Below are 19537 nucleotides of genomic sequence, written 5' to 3'. Positions count from 1 at the left end.
ATCAATAGTAATTTACACCTCTCTTGTTGTTTACTGTTTAAAAACCAAATGGATTGTCTGGAGTGGCAGCCAGGATGTTAGCTTTTCTATTACCCGTAGCTTGTGATTGCAATGGAGCATTACCAAAACCCATTCCAGTAGGTTGTGATTGTAAAGGAGCGTTGCCAAATCCTTCAAATTGTGGTTGTACTTGTGGTTGACCAAATGTAGTAGGAGGCATGGATGCTGGAATTTGCTGATTAAATGTAGGAGGAGCAGAAATACCAGTATTCTGGAACATGTTTGTCATTTGGTTCATATCTGGTTGTGGCTGTTGTTGGAATTGATTAAACATAGGTTGTTGTTGTTGTTGTTGTTGTTGGAAATTATTAAATGCTGGTTGTGGGAATGGGTTTGAAGTTGCTTGTTGTGCAAATGATTGCTGACCAAAGGATGTTTGCGGTGGCAACCCACCTGTAATTTGAGGTTGTGTGAAACTGGTTTGTGGCAATCCTCCTGTAAATTGGGATTGTCCAAAACTAGTTTGAGGTAAACCACCAGTTACCTGGGCTTGACCAAATGAAGTTTGTGGTGGTAATCCTCCAGTTAATTGAGCTTGACCGAATGAGGTTTGAGGCAAACCACCAGTTAATTGGGCTTGACCAAATGAGGTTTGTGGTGGTAATCCTCCAGTTATCTGTTGGAGAACTGTGTTTGTATTCATGAAACCACCTGTAATTTGTTTACCAAAATTAGATTGTGGAACAAAACCACCTGTGATTTGGGTACCTCCAGTTCTCTGGGCTGGAACCAATGGTGTTTGGTTGAAGGAGGTTTGTGGGGGTGCTCCGCCAGTGAGCTGACCAATCATCGGAGCGCCAAATGTAGTTTGAGGCATAGTCACATTACCAGTTTGCAAAGGAACAAAAGTTGGTTGGAATGTTGGTTGTTGTCCAAATGTAGTGGCTGGTGGTGCGCTGGCTGTTCTCTCTGGTCCAGTTTTTTGAATGTTAAAAGTTGTAACACCCGGTTGTAATGGAATGATTCCAAATGTGACTTGGGGTTGTAAAATACCAGTTGCTTGAATTGGAATGAAACCAGTTGGTTGAGCAGTAATTGGGACAAATCCAGTAGGTTGAGCAGGTAATAAACCACCGGTTGTCATTGGAACCAAACCGGCACCTGTTCTTTGAACTGGAATTAAACCACCAGTTCGTTGAGCAGGAACAAGTGTACCGGTCTTTTGTTGAGGAACAACTGTAGGAGGATTTTGAGCAGTCTTATTTGGTTGAAGCACTGGAGCAGCTGGAGCTTGTTCTGGTTTAGATGGGACATTTTTAGTTTCAACTGGTTTGATGTTAACAAGATCAGACAACGCACCAGTATATTGTGGTGTTTGAGGTTGTGAATTTGATTGTGGTTGAGATGGAGCTTTAAGAAGATCTTCACTAGATCTAGCAGCTGGTTTCATAGCCCACGCATCATCTTCAATCTTGTTAGCAGATTTTGTAGCTTGTTCTGGAGCAGCTGGAGGAGCCGGAGATGGTGTACTAGCTTGAACTTTAACTGGTGAAGGTAAAGCACCAGCAGTAACTTTTGATACTTCAGTGGTGCTATTGTTTTTCAAAGCACCATTATTGTCAATAAATAATCCACCACTTGGTTGTGGTTCTTCTGAGCGACTCTTTCTATCAAATTTATTATCCAAGAATTTCATAACTCTAATAATATCACCTTCTCTCAATCCCAAAGTTCTCAACAAAGAAGGGGAAATATCTTCCAAAATATTTTCATCCATTTGCTCACGTTCAAAGTTAAGGGTATAACGTTGACAGTTACCAATATCAACACCACATTCAAGGAAGAAATCAAACCAATCATATGCAGGAACACCTTCTTTAGTGGTACCTTGTGGTCTTGTTGGTTTTGGTGGTGGTGGACCAACATCATTAATGACTGCGGTACCTGAAGGGGCACGTCTAGGTTCAGTAGGACTAGACACATTTGCAGCACCTGACTTGCTCTTAGATCTTGCTCTTTTAGCTTGTTGTTTCATAACTTGTTCTTTGTAACTTTCTAATGAAGTACCAGTGACTCTTTCAACATATTCAAGATCTTCAACAGATAATTTTTCAGCTGCAACGGCAATCTTGACCCCATTAGTTTTGTGCAAGTGTACTTTACCTTCAATACAACCCAAAAATTCAGCTTCGACCTTGAAGGTACCAGAACTATCGATCCATGTTCTAACTCTATGATAATTTGGCATTGATTTGTCCTTATCGTGTTGATCATTGTCACGATTTGAGGCAGCCTGTTTATCTCTTTGAGCTCTATCTTTTTCTCTAATTCTATCACGCTCTTCTCTATTTCTACTGTGATAACGTTTCTCTTTACCATCGACAACCCTACCTTTAGATCTGCCTGATTTGCGTCTCAACGGTCCATCAGTTAATTTATCTAAATTGGAAGTTCCAACAATTTCAATGTAGGTGGATGGGACGACACCTTGTTTACCAGTATCAACATTTTCAACCATCCACCAATCTTTGGACTTCTTTTCATCAACAATGTAAACCTCATCACCTTCTCTGCAATTCAATTCATCTGAACCTTGAGCTTCAAAGTCATAAAGCAAACGACCAATCTTTCTGTTCTTAGAATTAGTAGATGCCTGTGAAGCTCTAGCAACTTCTTTCAAGCCATGGGCAGATTCGGCACCCTTTAAGTCTCCTAATATTGCCATAATTGCTTGTGCGACATCTTTAGATCCAGCATGCAATTCTAAAGAAGTGGCTGGGTTTTTGAATTCCAAGAAAACATGCTTCTTTTCATGACTGAATGTTACCAAGTCTTTGATTCTCCATTGATTATCTAAAGATGATGAAGATCTTAATCTTAATCTCTTTGGGTTGGTTGTGTTTGGTTTGATAATGACTAATCCTTGACCAATTGAAAGCTTAATGGCTCTTTTTTTACGTCCATCAACTTCATCGATATACCAAGTAAAGAATTCACCATCATAGGTATGAGTTTTATTACCTTCATTATCAACGTCGGCTTCCTCTTCATAGTTTGATGATGAGCCAACAACTGGTTCGGGTTCTGCTACATTAGAACCAGAAGGTCTAGTTGGCATTGGAGGTGGAGCTTCTTCTTCTTCGACTTCCTCGTATTCTTCTTGTTGGCCACTATAACTTCTTGAAGTTTGATATCCTGGACGATTATCTTGTTCAAAGGCACGAGGGTAATCCTTTTCCGGCGTAGGTGGACCACCAACTGGGGTTCTATCCTTGTGAACAGGAGGTGGTGGAAAATCAGGAGTTCTATCTTTATGAACTGGTGGAGGTGGAAAGTTACTCACAGCAGCTGGAATATTAATCTGCTGTGGTGGGACTTGTTGCTGTTGTTGTGGCGGTGGTTGTTGAAACTGTTGTTGTGGCTGAACTGGAGCTTGTGCTTGAGCAGTCGACTCATCAACTTGAATATAATTTGAAGGAACAAACCCAAACTTTTGTTTTTGTAAGTCACCAACTAATATCCAATCTGGATCATTGAGATCATAAACGTAAAACTTCTCATTCTCATTGAAAGAAAGTTCTTCATCAGTTTGTTTCTCATAATCATACAATGCAGTAGCGGTTTTAATTACTGGTGCTTCCTCGATATATGTTGATGGTACTAAACCAGAAGGTTCATCAACAACTTCATCTCCAGTTGCTATCACTCTCTTTTTAACTTTCCACCATTCATCAATATCCGATTTCTCTAACAAATACAATAGATCATTTTCTTGTATGGTTAACTCTTCATCTGCTTGTGCAGTGTAGTCATACAATGCTTTATATACTCCAATGTATATCGACAGCATTGAGTCTTAATTCTTTGTTGTCGTGGTTTTTGGTTGTTGGATTTAAAAAGAACAGGAAATTTCGTTACTTATCACCTATTAAACCAGCTATTTCCCATTTCCTCATTTTTGTCGACATTGAATCTCAACATGAATTTTCGGTGAAACACGCACGACTCCCTTTTTTTTTTGGTAGTTTCTTTTTATTTTATTTTTTTTTTTTTTACTTGGGCGCAAAGAGTTGTGCTTTTGTTTAATAAGGAGATCACATTCATTAGACACAAAATTGACTGCAACATTGACTACAAAAAGTTGTATAACAAAAACATAATTTTAATTAACTCGGGTTAAGGGTTTATCGTAGCTAAATATTACGGTTTCTATATTTTCCATGGCAACATCCGCAGTGTATTTATAGTTCTCGGCAATACCTGAACCAATATGAGGTGTTAAAACAACATCTTGTCTATTTATCAATTCTGGGTGAATAGTTGGTTCTCTTTCAAACACATCCAATCCAGCAAATAATACTTTACCATTTTTCAATCCTTGTACGAGATCATCTTCATTAATTACAAACCCTCTTCCAATGTTAATGATTCTAAATGGTTTTTCCATCTTGTCTATTAAATTTTTATTGATTAAATGTCTGGTTGTTGGAGATCCGGGACAAGCTATTATAATCAAGTCAGCAAATTTGGTTGTTTCCTCTAAACTCGAATGATATGTGACTTTGTAACCTAATGACTTTTCGTGTGATTCTGAAAGTCTGTTTCTTTTAACATAATGAATATTCATTCCAATACAGGATAATCTGGCGCCAATAAGTTCACCAATATTACCAAACCCGACTATAACAGCATTATGACTTCTAGGTGAAAGATTTTCCCTATTGCAGCATGAGTGGCCATATGAACTTCCAAATACTGGTTCAACAATTGGTGTGCCGTTTTCTTGATCAAATTGAGCATGAAGCAATGACTGTCTCAAGATACCGGTATGTGCAAAATGTTCTTTACCAGTAAATTGTTCATAAAACTTGATATTTCTAAAACTGTTAATAGTATTATATAAAACCAAATCAGCAACAGCCTCACTAGCTATAGTGGACGGAACATTGGTTAAGATAATTTCCTTTTCAGACAACCCTTCAACATCGAAAATATCATATCCAATAGAGCAAGTAGTAACAACTCTTAAACTTTCTGGAACGGAATCAAGCAACTTTCCTTTAAGTCCACCAATTGGAGCAAACCCGGTCCAACCACAATATATTGCGACAATATCAGTAAATTTGGTTTGAAAATCTACTATCATTTGTTCCAATGTTGTGATTGAATAATATAAACATTCAAATTTAGATTCAAAATCTTCAAGCTTTTCAACTTGAGGTCTTTCTAAAAACAACACTTTTTGTTTAATAGTCATCTTAATATTAGTCACCTATATGTAATAGCAGAAACCGATGAGATAGGTAAAACATAGGAGGGTACAGAAAGAAGCAAGGGGGAGTTGGTCTGTTTTTATATCAAGTTTTCATAGAATTCCTTGAATAACCGTTAAGATGCGAGCGACTTCCTATTTGGGACGAATCCACAGAAACAACAATAAATTTGGCTGAAATCTCATAATCTAAGAGCCGATATAGGGATATCATAAAGATAGGGGCTATTAAAGATCACCCAAAGAGCCCATGTGGACACAGATATACATTATTTCTTATTTTTCCAATAGTATATTGAATATTTTCTCTTCATTGTCCCTCTCGAAATAAAGGAATATTGATACAGATGAGGAATTGTAGAGAGAGAAAAAAAAAAAAGAAAATTCACGCTAACCTAAAAAATGCTTCTAACGGTCGACTACAAGTATTAACTATACTTTTGAATATGTTTGTTTTTTAATGACTAATAATAGTTGAATAAAAAAAAAATAAAAAGTTGCAAATTGTATATATGATAATAATAATAAAAAAAATACTGAAATCTCAAAATCTCATAATATGCCATATTAGGGACAAAAAGCTTAACTATTGCAAAAACTTTAATGAATGAAAATTAAAACAAGGAGGTTGACAAATTAAAAACTAAATCACTATTGAATATGTGGGTGGTCTAACTGTCTAGTGGGCCATATCTGGTTCACCCAAATATTTAGCTTTCAAGACAGTACCACAGTGCCAACATCTAGAAACTTTACCTTCTTCAACTTTCATCCAGTATGGTTTGTGGTCAACTTCAGCAGTACCTTTACAACCGACATATCTGTAGCCCATGTAGGTTGGGACTAAGTATGGGTTTTCCATAGTACCTTTACCTTCAGTGATTGGCATTTCCATATCGAAAACATCAACACCTTCTCTCTTACCTAACAATTCCAATCTTTGTAAACCAGTGGCTTGGTCCCAATCAGTTGGGATAACACCTGGCTTAGAACCAGCACCAATCAAAGAAGCTGGACCAGTGACTTCAGCTAAATCTTGAGCAGTCTTGACTTTTCTTTCAGCTTCTGGAACAACTTGGCTGTTGAACAAGACTCTTGAAGTGGACAATAATCTGGTTTGTTGTCTGGCAACTCTTAAAGTAGTACGAGAAAGCATTTTATTTTGTAGTTATTGTCTGCTATAAAATTCAATGTTAGTATTAATAAATTTCATTTCCTCGAATATGATTGGATTATTTTTTGGGTATGATTTTGATATTGAAGAATCATAATTGTGGAACAATACTCCAAGATCTTGTCCATATTGAGTGTTTACTGTTTTTAATAGTGTTACGTTATCGATCTCACGACTATGTTTATACTGATTGGTTTTCCTGATGATAATTGATTCTTATAATTGATATTTCATAAAACACCTCATCCTGTTAAAAAAAAACTTTTGATTGAAATAAAACACAAATAAACAATCCAATTCATTATTATAACTCTTCTGACATACAGATATGAATAATTAACAAATTTCAATAATTGAATATGTAAAAGGTAGGGATAGTAGTGTGGTGGGGGTGTAGATTGAACTTTTGTTGATTTTATATATAAATAATCAAAAGTATCTTTATTTTCAAAAATCAGCTAATTATTTTTCTGGTGTCTACAACAATCTCGCACTTATTGGTGGAATATTATTGGTTTGTCTCTTGTACTAAGTAAAAAGAAAAAAAAAAGGACACACGTGACTCGTATAATCAATTCCGATAAGCGTCAAACAAAGTGCGGAATTTGAAATGGGCTGCAATATCGAGATAAAATCTAAGGTCAAATCATTGACCATCAAAAAAAGCATTAGTTAATGTTGGACAATCAATACAAAATTATGAGCTTCGAAGTTGGTACAAGAAAAGGGAAATCATTTTAATGTTGTCTAATTCATAAGAATTAGATCTTACGAATTGTCACCCGTAAATTTTGAAGCTGACTTTTGACCAATTTTTAACAAAAACTTATAATAACACTACATAGTTATTAGAATTCACTGTTAGAATTCCTATATTCTAATTAAATTAATAAAATGTTCTTTAATTGATAGAATGGTAAAATTGCAGCCAATTTGACTTATGGTGTGCAACGTGACACGATTTCCCTAAATTGAGACAAATGCACCGGTCGTGTATAATGTATCAAAATAGGGCTACAGCCCTAGAAGGATTTTGTTTGGGCATTATGACACGCACTTTTTTCCCATGAATTTTTTTTCCCTGGTACTGTTAGAGGGTGCGTATACCAACATTCACCTTGTATCCTACACTGAGAGGTTCGCACTCATACAAAAAATTTTTCAGATTTCAAATTTGGGTTTACTTTTCTCTTGTTTTTTAATACTATAAGTAAAAATGTATGTGGACGACGATAGTATATACCAAGGGGTTGATAAGATATATGACTGGAGTCAATAGTGTTATGGGATTGAATTTGAATTAGAATTATCAACATGTTATTTATGATTCAAGGAAAAAGAATGGGAATTTATTGATTAATACTTCAAATATTTCAAACCATAGTCAAATTCAAAATATTTATAATAGCAACTACATAAGATATTGAAATCAACAAGAGAGTCTTTACATGAATGTTTAAAGACAATGAACAAATATTTTTATCCAGTTCCAACATTTTATCTTACAACTTTTCAAACCTTGGGAGGACAAACTATAGAAAATTATTGATTACTAACAATTATTCTTTTTTATAGCTAACATGCCAAAAAAGAGAGCTTCCAACGGTAGAAACAAGAAAGGTAGAGGTCACGTCAAACCAGTCAGATGTTTGAACTGTGCTAGATGTGTTCCAAAGGACAAAGCCATCAAGAGAGTCACTATCAGAAACATGGTTGAAGCCGCTGCTGTTAGAGATTTATCTGAAGCTTCTGTCTACGCTGAATACGCTTTGCCAAAATTATACAACAAATTGCACTACTGTGTTTCTTGTGCTATTCACGCCAGAATTGTCAGAGTTAGATCCAGAACCGACAGAAAGATCAGAACTCCACCACAAAGAAAGAGATTCTCTTCTGACAGAAAAGTTTCTCCACAAGATGCTGCTAAAAAAGCTAACTAAATTAGTTTGTTTCGTTAGGAATTAGTGGTTAAATTGTGTTTTTTGGGTTAATTTTTCAACTTATGTATAAATTTATAATAAAACAAAACAAATAAAATTCATTGAATGTCATTTTAAAAGTATAGAAGATATCAACGGACTCTGTATACGTAGTTGATGTTGTCTCGAGTAGTTTGGGGAGAAGATTTTTACTATTCTTTCTAGTTCGATAGGAAACAGTAACAAATATCTCCAATGTTGTAGGTTACAACCATTGATTATGGGAGTTGATTTAGAATTAGTTTTAAGAGAGCATAATGATAATGATAAACCAAGACATATCCTTGAAGCTCTACCAATAAGAGTAAGGGTATAGATGGACCAATGTCAAGATTACTTGTATGGGCTTAAAAAAATTTTTTTTTTTCTTTTTTGTTGCAAAGTACACACATTGCTTAAACACAGTACTGTAGAGATTATCTCGCAACAATCAATCATATTTTCGCTTGTCTATACAATCAGTGGCAGCAGCACCGGCGACAGCAGCAGCAGCAGCAGCGGCAGCAACCACAACTTTTATGAGAGTGAGTGAGTGAGCGAGAAGAATCAAGAGAGAGAGAGAGACAGCAAAAAAAAATTAACAATCATTCCTAATTTAATTTTTCCCACTTAATTTGTCCGTTTCCCATTTTTTTTTCTTCTCACACACTCTCTCGTAGTCTCCCTACTGCTTTGCTGACTGACTGACTGACTGACTGACGCTCATTTTTCTTTTTCTCACGCTCTTTTACAACCAAAAAGTATAGTGATTATTATTACCTACTCAACTAGAATTTGCAATTAGAAGTAATATAAAAGTGAATTGCTGTTCATTTGATTTTAATATTACCACAAGTCATTTCTCATTGTATTATTTCTTGTCTAACATTACAATTGACATCATCACAAGAGAGAGAGAGAGAAAAAAAAAGAAATCAGTATTCAATATTTGTTAAACCAACAGTAAGAAATCCAATCCAAAAAAAAGAGAAAAAATCGATTGAAATCGGTCAAGCCCAATCAACGAAAAAAAAAGACAACTAACGGACAACAATCATCAACCCAAACTAACATCTAGTTTTTTTTTACTGTCTACTTATTATTCACTATAGAAACAAACAAACAATCACATTATAAACAATTATGTCGTCAGATGAAACTTGGAAGTTCTCTCAATGCTTTGGAGATAAAGGAGACATTGAGAATATAACTGAAGCGGATATTATATCTACAGTCGAATTCGACCACACAGGTGATTTCTTAGCCACTGGTGATAAAGGTGGTAGAGTCGTCTTGTTTGAAAGAAACCAATCTAAAAAGAAGCAAAGTTGTGAGTACAAGTTCTTCACAGAGTTTCAAAGTCATGATGCCGAATTTGATTATTTGAAATCATTGGAAATTGAAGAAAAGATAAACAAGATAAAATGGTTAAAAAGTGCCAATGATTCCCTTTGTTTATTATCTACAAATGACAAGACTATAAAATTATGGAAAATCCAAGAAAGACAAATCAAATTAGTTTCAGAGAATAATTTAAATGGTTTAAATCACTTACCAAGTTCAAACATAGGCATAGAGTCATTAAAATTACCCCAGTTACAACTTCATGACAAATTGATTTCTGCCCAACCAAAGAAAATTTACGCCAATGCACATGCTTACCATATAAATTCCATATCAGTCAATTCGGACCAAGAAACATACTTGAGTGCTGATGATTTAAGAATTAATTTATGGAATTTAGGAATTGCCGACCAATCATTCAATATTGTTGATATCAAACCTGCTAATATGGAAGAATTGACTGAAGTTATCACAAGTGCTGAATTTCATCCATTGCAATGTAATTTATTCATGTATTCGTCATCTAAGGGGACTATTAAATTATCAGATATGAGATCAAATTCTCTTTGTGATTCCCATGCAAAGATTTTTGAAGAATATTTAGATCCTTCATCTCACAATTTCTTCACTGAAATCACCAGTTCTATTTCTGATGTCAAATTTAGTCACGATGGTAGATACATTGCATCTCGTGATTATATGACAGTCAAGATATGGGATTTAGCTATGGAAAACAAACCAATTAAAACTATTGATGTTCATGAACATTTAAGAGAAAGATTGTGCGATACTTATGAGAATGATGCTATTTTTGATAAATTTGAAGTTCAATTTGGTGGTGATAATAAATCTGTAATGACCGGTTCATACAATAATCAATTTGTAATTTATCCAAATGCTGTCAATACTGGAAATGACGATAAACCAAAATTCAAATCTGCATTTAAGAATAGTTCTAAAAGAAGTAAAAAGAATGGATTTAGCACAAGAACTACAGATGATGACGATGACGACGACGATGACGACGACGATGAAGAGGCTGATGATGAATTTGATGAAGAAGTTCCAGCTACTAAGAATTCTCCAGGTTCACAATTAGAGGATGACGATGAACAAGAAGAGATTATTTTACAAGCTGACAAGTCTGCCTTTAAATCAAAGAAATCAGGTCAACACCCAATGAGACGTAGAATGACAAGTGGAGTTGGTAGTAATCTCGGGAGAGAATTTGATGATGTTGACTTTAAAAAGAGTATACTTCATTTGTCATGGCATCCAAGAGAGAATTCCGTTGCTATTGCTGCAACTAATAATTTGTACATTTTCTCCACTTTATGATAATTTTTACTTATATTTTTGTTTCTTCTTCTTTTCACATACAAATAACAACGAATTTCAATTGATTTCTTATTCATATTCATTTTTTTGTCACTTTCTTACTTCATTTTATTTTGGCACTTTCTCTGATCATTTCCATTTGTGTATACATATAAAAATAGTTTTCTTTGCGTTTCTGCATTCTTCGTGTATTGTTGTACATATTTATTTGCAATTTAAGTTAACACTGTTTGTTATATTATTATCAAAGAGTAGCCGTACGTTTATCATTGCACGTGATGACCGACCATATGATCATATGTGTTTATTCAATTCATCAGCCAGTATTAATGTATATATTTAAGCAATGAAGTCCCGACTTGTTAACATGATAACATCTTCTCTTTTAGTACAGGAGATTTAAGTGGGGGATATCCTTATTATGGTTATATATTTCCTCAAGCTAGGTCTTAGTATAGTTGGTGATGACTTCAGTTACTTATTGAGACCATTTTTCAAAAGGGAAAAGCATGAAATAGTAGAAACAGATTTCCCTGATATGAAGACAAGTCATGGGACAGTTTAACATCCACAAAACATATGGTAAGATTTAGCAGAGTATTATAGATGTAACAAATAATGAATTGTCCCAGAGATCTGTTTTACGTATTATCCAAGAACGTTATTGAACATTATTGGAAAGTTATCGCTATTGTTGCCAGATTTTTTAAGCCTAACTTCTTTACAAATATAAATACAAGAGACATTTAAAATCTTTTATAAAATCATAATAAACAATTGGAATATATATTACTAGTAATATCTTACCTTTTTCAAATAAAAAAAATACTTTCAAAAATTAAAAAAATCATGCTAAGCGGTAGTTATAATAATAATAATAAAAAACTCGCTTTCAATCTGTTTAGAAAACAAAAATCATAATCAAAGATCAATTAATTTAATCTTTAACAACGTGTCTGTTAACATCAGAGTTCCAGAACAAAGTTTTATCACCATCACCCCAGAAGAATGGTTTCAGTCTAATGTTTTGATAATCATATTGAGTTGGCCATTCATCATCAGTCATATGAGCTTGATGTTTTCTATGTTCAGCATGTTCCAATTCAACTTTACCAACTGGAATAGCAACTAATAAAACAGCTGGAATAGCAACCAAATAAGTTAATTTTCTCCATAATTTGGTAATATCACCAGAATGATGAACTTTTTCTTCATATTTCTTAATAAATTCTTCACCAGCAGCCTTGTTTGGTTTGTAAGCAGCTTCTTTTAAAAAAGCAGATGGTTTTAAGTGGTGAGCGTGAGAGTTAAATCTTCTGAATGCCAATTGTTGAAATCCTTTTCTAAACATGGTTCTTTGTCTTTGTTATAATTGGTTGTAATTCTAACCTAATTGAAATGATTAGTGTAAGTTTTTTTTTCTTTTCGTTTCTTTCTCACATTGAAGAGAGAGAGAGAGAGGACTTTTGGTTTCCAATCAATTTCATTGGGTGTGTGTATTTGGCAGTAGAAAAAAAAAAAAAAAATCATGCGATACGCTCATACAGAGAGTCGTGTCTACGTGCACACACAAATTGGGTTTATCAGAGTGAATTTTTTTTATTTTTGGGTTTATCAATCTGTTTTTATATATTGAGGGTAAGAATGAATTTCCTATTTGTTTTCATTACTTATACCAATCAGGCTCATTGAATTGGCAATTTTTTCAATGTCGTCTCTTGTTTCTTCCTTCAGCTTTAAATAATGTTCTCTATACCATTTCAATTGAGCAATACTTTCTAAAATATCTGATCTAGCAGTATGTGATCCCTTTTTCTTTGGTTGCCATTTCATTAAATCAGGATTATGTCTATAACCAATTTCCATTATAGTTGAAACATCAATATTTCTATAATGTAAATGTTCAATAACTTTAGGGAATTCTTTCATCATAAAAAATCTATCCATATGTATGGAATTACCTGCTAATAATGCATCTCTTTCTTTTGGAATATACTTTTTTATATATTCTAATAATTCATTTTCAACAATATCCAATTTTCTATCAGGATTAGCCAATACTTTTGCAGTTAAACCTGATTTACCATGAGTTTCAATACACCATTCATTCATTTGATCTAGTCTTGATTTAGGATAATAAATTGTACTTTCATATCCTTCTTCATCTACAATTTCTAGATTTCCATCAGTTATTAAACAACATATTTCAATAATATTATCATTTCCAAAAACATCTAATCCGGTCATTTCACAATCTACCCAAACGATAGGTTTTTCTGGTCTAGATTTCATTTTTTGATCAATTAAATTACGGAATTCTGAAAGTGTTTGTTCCTTGGATGCAATTGTTTTCTTTGAAGTTGACATGATTGAATAAAATCTTTTACTAGGAATATGAGATATCTTTATAATATGTCTTATCATAATCTAAAAAGAAGGAAATATATATATTTATAAAAAAGATGGACTAAAAAAAAAAAATAAAAAAATTCCCAAATTTCAATTATGTTACTGTCCATGTAAGAATTTACATTTATTCAAGTCGGATTTTTGTTTTCGTTCTTTCTCCTTTTTCCTGTTTACTGTTAAAACGTGTTTCTCGCCATGTCGCGCGATGCATTTCCCGCCCGATTCGGGCGAGTCACCGCGAGTTGGAGTTTTCTACTCCAGCCACTAAAAAGTTTGTCTTTTTATTATTATTCTTATTTTGCAATCTACAAAATCTAATTAGAAAACTATACTAGTGATTATTGATTACTTTAATTGTATTATCTATTAAGAACTTTCTGCCCACTGTTTGGATTCTCTTGTTTCATCACCCAGTAATTGATGCATTAAGTTACAATAATTCTTGGAACTATCAAGAGCACAATCTATATTTCGATTATTGAATCCAACTTTGCTGATTTCCCCACCTTCAAATATATCCAATTTTTCATCCATTAGTGCTTTTAATAAACCTCTAATTTGAATCATATCAACAGTAACATCACTTAATGAAAATGTCAATGTCATCAAATCGGTTTCTCCATCAAAGACCCATTCTGAAATACCATTTGGAATGAAAACACTTTGAATATTTGGATCACATAATTTTTCTTGATTTGGATACCAGCCAATTAATTCAACATTAAATGACATAAATGAAGATATATGACTGATTTTGAAATTTGTTCCTGTTTTGGAAATAACTGCCAAATTTGGTCTATACATATGATTACTACATCCACAATTTGTTAAATGAGCTCTTGGGAAACCAATCCAAATTTCTTTACCAGAAGGTAATCTCTTGTTAATTTCTGGAATGTTCAAATCACGAATATTAATCATTGGTGTACCTCCTCTTAATGCACCAATTTCATCATCTTTATCACTGTCCTTTGATTTTTGTGCTTTGGATGGTAATTTGTATACAAATTGACAAAACCCTTCGTCTAATGAACACTTAAGAACCTGTAAATCAGACCATTTGTAAACAAAATAAATAAATCTATCAAATTTATGCAATTGACGTTCAATATGACTGATCATTGGAGTCCAATTCTTCTCAGTAGATTCTCTTGGTGTATCAATTACTCTTATTTCTTTTGTTTTCAAATAAACTCTCCATTCCATATCATCCGATTCTTCAATATTTCTTTTCCCGGATTGTGATTTCCATAAAAAACTCATAAACATAGATCTAAAATATTGATACTTCACGTTCTTATATCCATCAACGGTTTCATCAATAGAAGAGATCTTTCTATGGAATGCATTGAATACAATTAAAGGTTCTTCATAACCTTCGTCATTTTTAACAAGAACAAGTCTTGGATCTTCGGGACCAAAATAAGATTTCTTAACTTCTCTATAATCATGATGTATAGGAATACTCAATATTCCAGGATATGATACCATTTTCATCGATTCATTTGTGTTATCAGGTACAATTAATTCAACATTTTTCAATTCTTCCCAATTTGTATTAAATATTTGAGCATAAGCAAAGGAAAACAATGGTTCATTTTTAGAACCCAATGGTGAATACATGATTCTAGATATCATTAAATGAACACCATATTCTTTTAAAAACACTGAACTACCAACCATTTGAAACCAATGATCGTTAATTGTTCCCTTTTCTATTTGTTCCGGAACTTCCTTTAAAAAAGGTTGCAATTCTAAGAAATAATCTGATTTAGAATCCATAAAATTTTTAACAACATCAGTTAAATTACTATTAAAATTTTGTTTTGGTGTCACTTCAAAATTAATATAACTTGATATTGTTGAACATGCTTCTTTATCATTTCCTGATTTGAAAATTTCTCCACGATATTTACTAAACCCTCGTTTTTCATTTATCCAAGATCCCAATAGTTTATCTTGTTGATTAATTTCTGAATCATGTTTACCAATTATATAATTTTCGTCAGGGGGTAATTTTAAATCAAGATAATCTGTATAATAATTTTTAATTTCTTTATTATTCAATGGGGTCCAGTGCGGAAAGATAATAATTTTTTTATAATTATTAACTTCAACTCCATTTTGATTATTATGATTTCTATTATTTTCAATATGATTATGTTTTTCATGATTAGGTTTATCAGTAACTTCCAGATTCATCTGAGAAATTAATTGTTGTTCACCATATTTAGTTGTTTCAATGAATAAAAAACTTGTACATATAAGTAGAAACATAATTGTTAACGGTAGTCTTTTCCCCCGAAACTTTCGTAAAATTCGCATTGAAAAAGCCATGATGATTTATGATACAATATTATGAATTAATAAAATAACACAACTAAGTGATTCATTTACCAAAAAAAAAAAGAATAAGAATAAAAGATTGTGGTTATTAGTTTTTTGTTGTTGTTGTTGTTTCTTGATTTCCTCTATTATAAATAAGAATAAAATTTCAATCCCCTTTTTTTCATACGGTACAGAAAAAAAAAAAATAAAATCAATTTCTTTGGGTTTCGTATAGCTCGGATGGTTTGTATGCACCGCGCTACCAATCGCAACACATAATATTTTTTTTTTAATTTTCTAGCCGGATTATCCAAAAGTTTCCTAAAATTGCTTCGATATCAATAGTAGAAGAGGAAATATGACATTGTTTAGTACCACATTGATAGTTGAATAATTTGTTTCCTAGCTGGCCGGATTTGATCTAATTTCAATAGTTACACAATGAGTCGACTTACCCTAGTACATCCGAATTACTACAATTCGTCAATTATATACCATAATATTCTAAACCCCATAAATATTTATTTTTTTTATATATATTTATCATTTGCCTCTATAAACCGGTTTGTTGACTATTTCTAGCAGCAGCAGCAGTAGCTACATGGTTCATATGTTCCAATAAATCTGAAGCTAATGAGTTCATTTGCATATTGTAATCACTTTGTGCATGTTCAGCATATACTTTACAGAACTCTTTTGATGATTTAATAGCACATTTAACGTTATTCTCATTCTTCACCAAAGGAGATGGTAATAACGATTCAGTAAGTATTTTTCTTAAAATCCCTTTAGCAAATAAAATATCAACAGTAGCATCTGATCGTGATAAAGTCAATGTCAAATAATCATTGGGTTTACCTGATTTATCTTTAGCAAAATTCCACGAAGAAATTCCATTGGGAACAAGAAGATTCTTTCCTGAACAAATCATCCCATCATCATACCATGGGATAATAGGGACATCAAGATCCATAAATGATGATATAGCTGAAAATGAATAACCTTCACTATCTTTAAGGAGCACAACCAAATTAGGTCTATACATCTTAAAACCACAGCCACAATTTTTCAACACAACTCTGGCAAATCCAACCCAAAGCTGTTTATTATCACGGATGAGTATCTGCTTGAACTTGTTCAATTCGTTATAATTCGAGTTGTCTAACAATTCATTAATACTTATAAGCTCAGTACCACCTCTTAATCTCTTTATAGCTGGCGGATTCTCTTCGTTTTGTTGATATTCCCATATACATTCAGTTATAGTTGGATTTAGTGAACATGAAAGAATCTTCAAGTCTTGAAATTGATAGATAAGTTTAAGATCTGAATCATAACCATTATTTTGTCTATATTCGTAATCGATAAATGGTGTCCAATTTTTTTCTTTTTTCCTAAGGGTAAAGTCCGAAGGGAGCTTCAATTCTTTCACTTTGACATATACATCCTGCAAGTGAGATTGATCCATAACTTCATCAATATTTGATTTTCCTCTTTGAGTTCTCCATAACCAACCCATAAACATCGATCTATACATGTCCAATCTAACAGTACTCCAAATATCTTTAAAATTTTTAACCTGAGAAATCTTTCTATTATGAGAATTGAAAATAATAATTGGTTCTTCATAACCCTTGTCATTTCTGATTAAAATTATTCTTGGATCCTCAGCTCCATAGAATCTTCCCTTTTGTTGTGCAACATTGTGATAGACAGGCACGGGTAAGAAATTAGGATATGATACAGACTTATATTCTGGTGCACCATTTGTATCATCATCATTAGGTACAATTAATTCGACATTTTCCAATTCATTCCAATCACGATCATATACTTGAACATAGGACAATGACATCACTGGTTTAACTTTATCTCCAGTTTTGGTGTAAAAAATTCTAGAAATCATAAGATGAACACCATACTGTTCCAACCATACTGAACTACCAATCATTTGAAACCAATATTTTTCAATTGTACGAGTTCTTAACTGGCTTGCTAAATCAGGGAAAAATGGATGCATTTCTTTATAATATTCACTATCTTCATGAGCAAAACGAACTAAAATTTTATACAAATCTGTATTCATATTGTACGCTCGACTAACCTTGAAGGGGATCAGTGATGCTGAACATTTGCTTTTCTCTGAAGTTTTAAATATTTCCATTGAAGTTGGTTTATAAGACACTTTCTTTAATTTATTGGAAATATGACTCTTGAACACCACATCATTGGCAAGTAACTCGTGATGCAAAGTGTTTATGTAATAGTCACCAAGTTGTTCATTCCGTAGACGACAATCTTTAGGAAAAATAACAATTTTATTGCTGTTATAAGTGTATTTACTTAGGTTGGCCATAAATTCTTCAGAAGTAAAGTAATCATCTTTTAAATACACAGTCGAATAGATAACAGTGAATGCAATGAGGCCAAGACAAAGTAAAACAAAAGGAATTTGAGATCTTCTTAATCTTCTTGGTATTCGAACTTTTTTGAGTAGACCATTAGAAGATGGCGGTAGTTTTAAATATTTGGTATTCATTTTCTTAATATCAAAATGTGGATTGGCTGTAAATGAAGTATTATACAAGAACAAGACATCAATACAAACACAACTTACGCTATATAGTCTTGTTCAAGTGAATTTGCAAAGTAAGAAAGGGTATGAACTTAACTGAATAGGTAAGATAAAATCAACAAGACAGGTTTGACAAATGTAAATTAAATGTTGTATTAATTTGTATGAAAGTTTAGAAATTAAAGGAATGAATAAATGAAAAAAAAAAAAAAAATATGTCAAAACAAATGAAGAGAATTTTAAATCTCATTCATTTTTTTTTTTTTTGATATTGAAATTTATAAACAAAATGAAAATGTTTGAACCTTTATGATATTCGTATATCAATTATGAATGATTTAACACTGATAAAGCCTCGTAACATAGACTATACTCTATTTATGACCATATATAACTATAGTGGGTGTAGAGCAATTTTAACTAAAAATAACAGTGTGTTTATCACCAATGACCATTCGTACTATTCTTCTTGTTCCTTTGTCTAATGAGCTCTGTTCTCATCCCCACTCCCTCCATCCATCCATCCATCCAACACGCGCCACGTAATTAATTCCTTTGAGCAAACTTTCTATTTTTGTTCCATTTGATTTCGTGCCAAGAGTTTCCCACTGCTCGGACGTTCCTTGCGTGCCATGCACATCCGTTTCCCTTGTTATTTCTATTTTTACTTTGTTCCATCTTGTAGTTAATAATATTAGAATCTAACTTGGTTGATGCGTGTTGAACGGGATATTATTCTATTGAACACACCTTTTACTATAAAGGGGCGTCTTTGGATCTTAGCTCAAATAGATAATAATAATAATAATAGTAAAAACACACACACACACACACTGCCTATACACTTCCATTGTTCTAGCCAACGTGCTTAAACTTGGGGCTATGGCAATGTCTAAATGCAAAAAAGTGGCGTAAATTCACATCGAGCCTAGAACTTTAAACCTCTTACCAACAAGGAAGAAAGTAAAACAGAATTAAATTTTACATTACCTGCTATTACATAATCTAACGAAGTTTATAAATATACAAACAATGACCCAATATTTTTTTATTGCTTATAATCTGCAATTTTCATCTTGTCAACTTCTTTCTCTAACTCTATTTTCTTCAGGGATGTTTGATCTTGAGCAGATGGGGAA

At 33.0% G+C, this 19537-nt stretch overlaps 9 protein-coding genes across 9 annotated transcripts; 2 read left to right on the top strand and 7 right to left on the bottom strand. All coding sequences in view use genetic code 12, as the record gives it.

The window, feature by feature from the left end:
* Positions 1-37: 37 nt before the first annotated feature.
* On the bottom strand, positions 38-3850 carry SLA1 (cytoskeletal protein-binding protein; the record flags this gene model as incomplete). The annotated part of the gene is made up of 1 exon (XM_002546903.1): positions 38-3850. The coding sequence occupies one exon, from the start codon at positions 3848-3850 to the stop codon at positions 38-40; it is 3813 nt and encodes a 1270-aa protein (XP_002546949.1).
* Positions 3851-4162: 312 nt separating this feature from the next.
* Positions 4163-5257, bottom strand: CTRG_01254 (uncharacterized protein; the record flags this gene model as incomplete). The annotated part of the gene is made up of 1 exon (XM_002546902.1): positions 4163-5257. The coding sequence occupies one exon, from the start codon at positions 5255-5257 to the stop codon at positions 4163-4165; it is 1095 nt and encodes a 364-aa protein (XP_002546948.1).
* A 694-nt stretch (positions 5258-5951) lies between these two features.
* On the bottom strand, positions 5952-6428 carry COX4 (cytochrome c oxidase subunit IV; the record flags this gene model as incomplete). Its single annotated transcript, XM_002546901.1, has 1 exon — positions 5952-6428. One exon carries the CDS (start codon positions 6426-6428, stop codon positions 5952-5954), a length of 477 nt encoding a protein of 158 aa, XP_002546947.1.
* A 1598-nt stretch (positions 6429-8026) lies between these two features.
* RPS26A (40S ribosomal protein eS26) lies at positions 8027-8386 on the top strand (the record flags this gene model as incomplete). The annotated part of the gene is made up of 1 exon (XM_002546900.1): positions 8027-8386. The coding sequence occupies one exon, from the start codon at positions 8027-8029 to the stop codon at positions 8384-8386; it is 360 nt and encodes a 119-aa protein (XP_002546946.1).
* A 1161-nt stretch (positions 8387-9547) lies between these two features.
* On the top strand, positions 9548-11086 carry CDC55 (protein phosphatase 2A regulatory subunit; the record flags this gene model as incomplete). The annotated part of the gene is made up of 1 exon (XM_002546899.1): positions 9548-11086. One exon carries the CDS (start codon positions 9548-9550, stop codon positions 11084-11086), a length of 1539 nt encoding a protein of 512 aa, XP_002546945.1.
* Positions 11087-12023: 937 nt separating this feature from the next.
* On the bottom strand, positions 12024-12437 carry COX13 (cytochrome c oxidase subunit VIa; the record flags this gene model as incomplete). Its single annotated transcript, XM_002546898.1, has 1 exon — positions 12024-12437. One exon carries the CDS (start codon positions 12435-12437, stop codon positions 12024-12026), a length of 414 nt encoding a protein of 137 aa, XP_002546944.1.
* A 302-nt stretch (positions 12438-12739) lies between these two features.
* On the bottom strand, positions 12740-13510 carry REX2 (Rex2p; the record flags this gene model as incomplete). The annotated part of the gene is made up of 1 exon (XM_002546897.1): positions 12740-13510. One exon carries the CDS (start codon positions 13508-13510, stop codon positions 12740-12742), a length of 771 nt encoding a protein of 256 aa, XP_002546943.1.
* A 351-nt stretch (positions 13511-13861) lies between these two features.
* Positions 13862-15832, bottom strand: CTRG_01248 (beta-mannosyltransferase; the record flags this gene model as incomplete). Its single annotated transcript, XM_002546896.1, has 1 exon — positions 13862-15832. One exon carries the CDS (start codon positions 15830-15832, stop codon positions 13862-13864), a length of 1971 nt encoding a protein of 656 aa, XP_002546942.1.
* A 544-nt stretch (positions 15833-16376) lies between these two features.
* BMT5 (Bmt5p) lies at positions 16377-18362 on the bottom strand (the record flags this gene model as incomplete). Its single annotated transcript, XM_002546895.1, has 1 exon — positions 16377-18362. The coding sequence occupies one exon, from the start codon at positions 18360-18362 to the stop codon at positions 16377-16379; it is 1986 nt and encodes a 661-aa protein (XP_002546941.1).
* Positions 18363-19537: the final 1175 nt, after the last annotated feature.

This window comes from Candida tropicalis (genome assembly GCF_000006335.3).
Source record: "Candida tropicalis MYA-3404 genomic scaffold supercont3.2, whole genome shotgun sequence".
NCBI lineage: Eukaryota > Fungi > Ascomycota > Pichiomycetes > Serinales > Debaryomycetaceae > Candida > Candida tropicalis.
The sequence above is the reverse complement of the archived record's forward strand: the minus strand, read 5'-3'. Positions and strand labels throughout refer to the sequence as shown.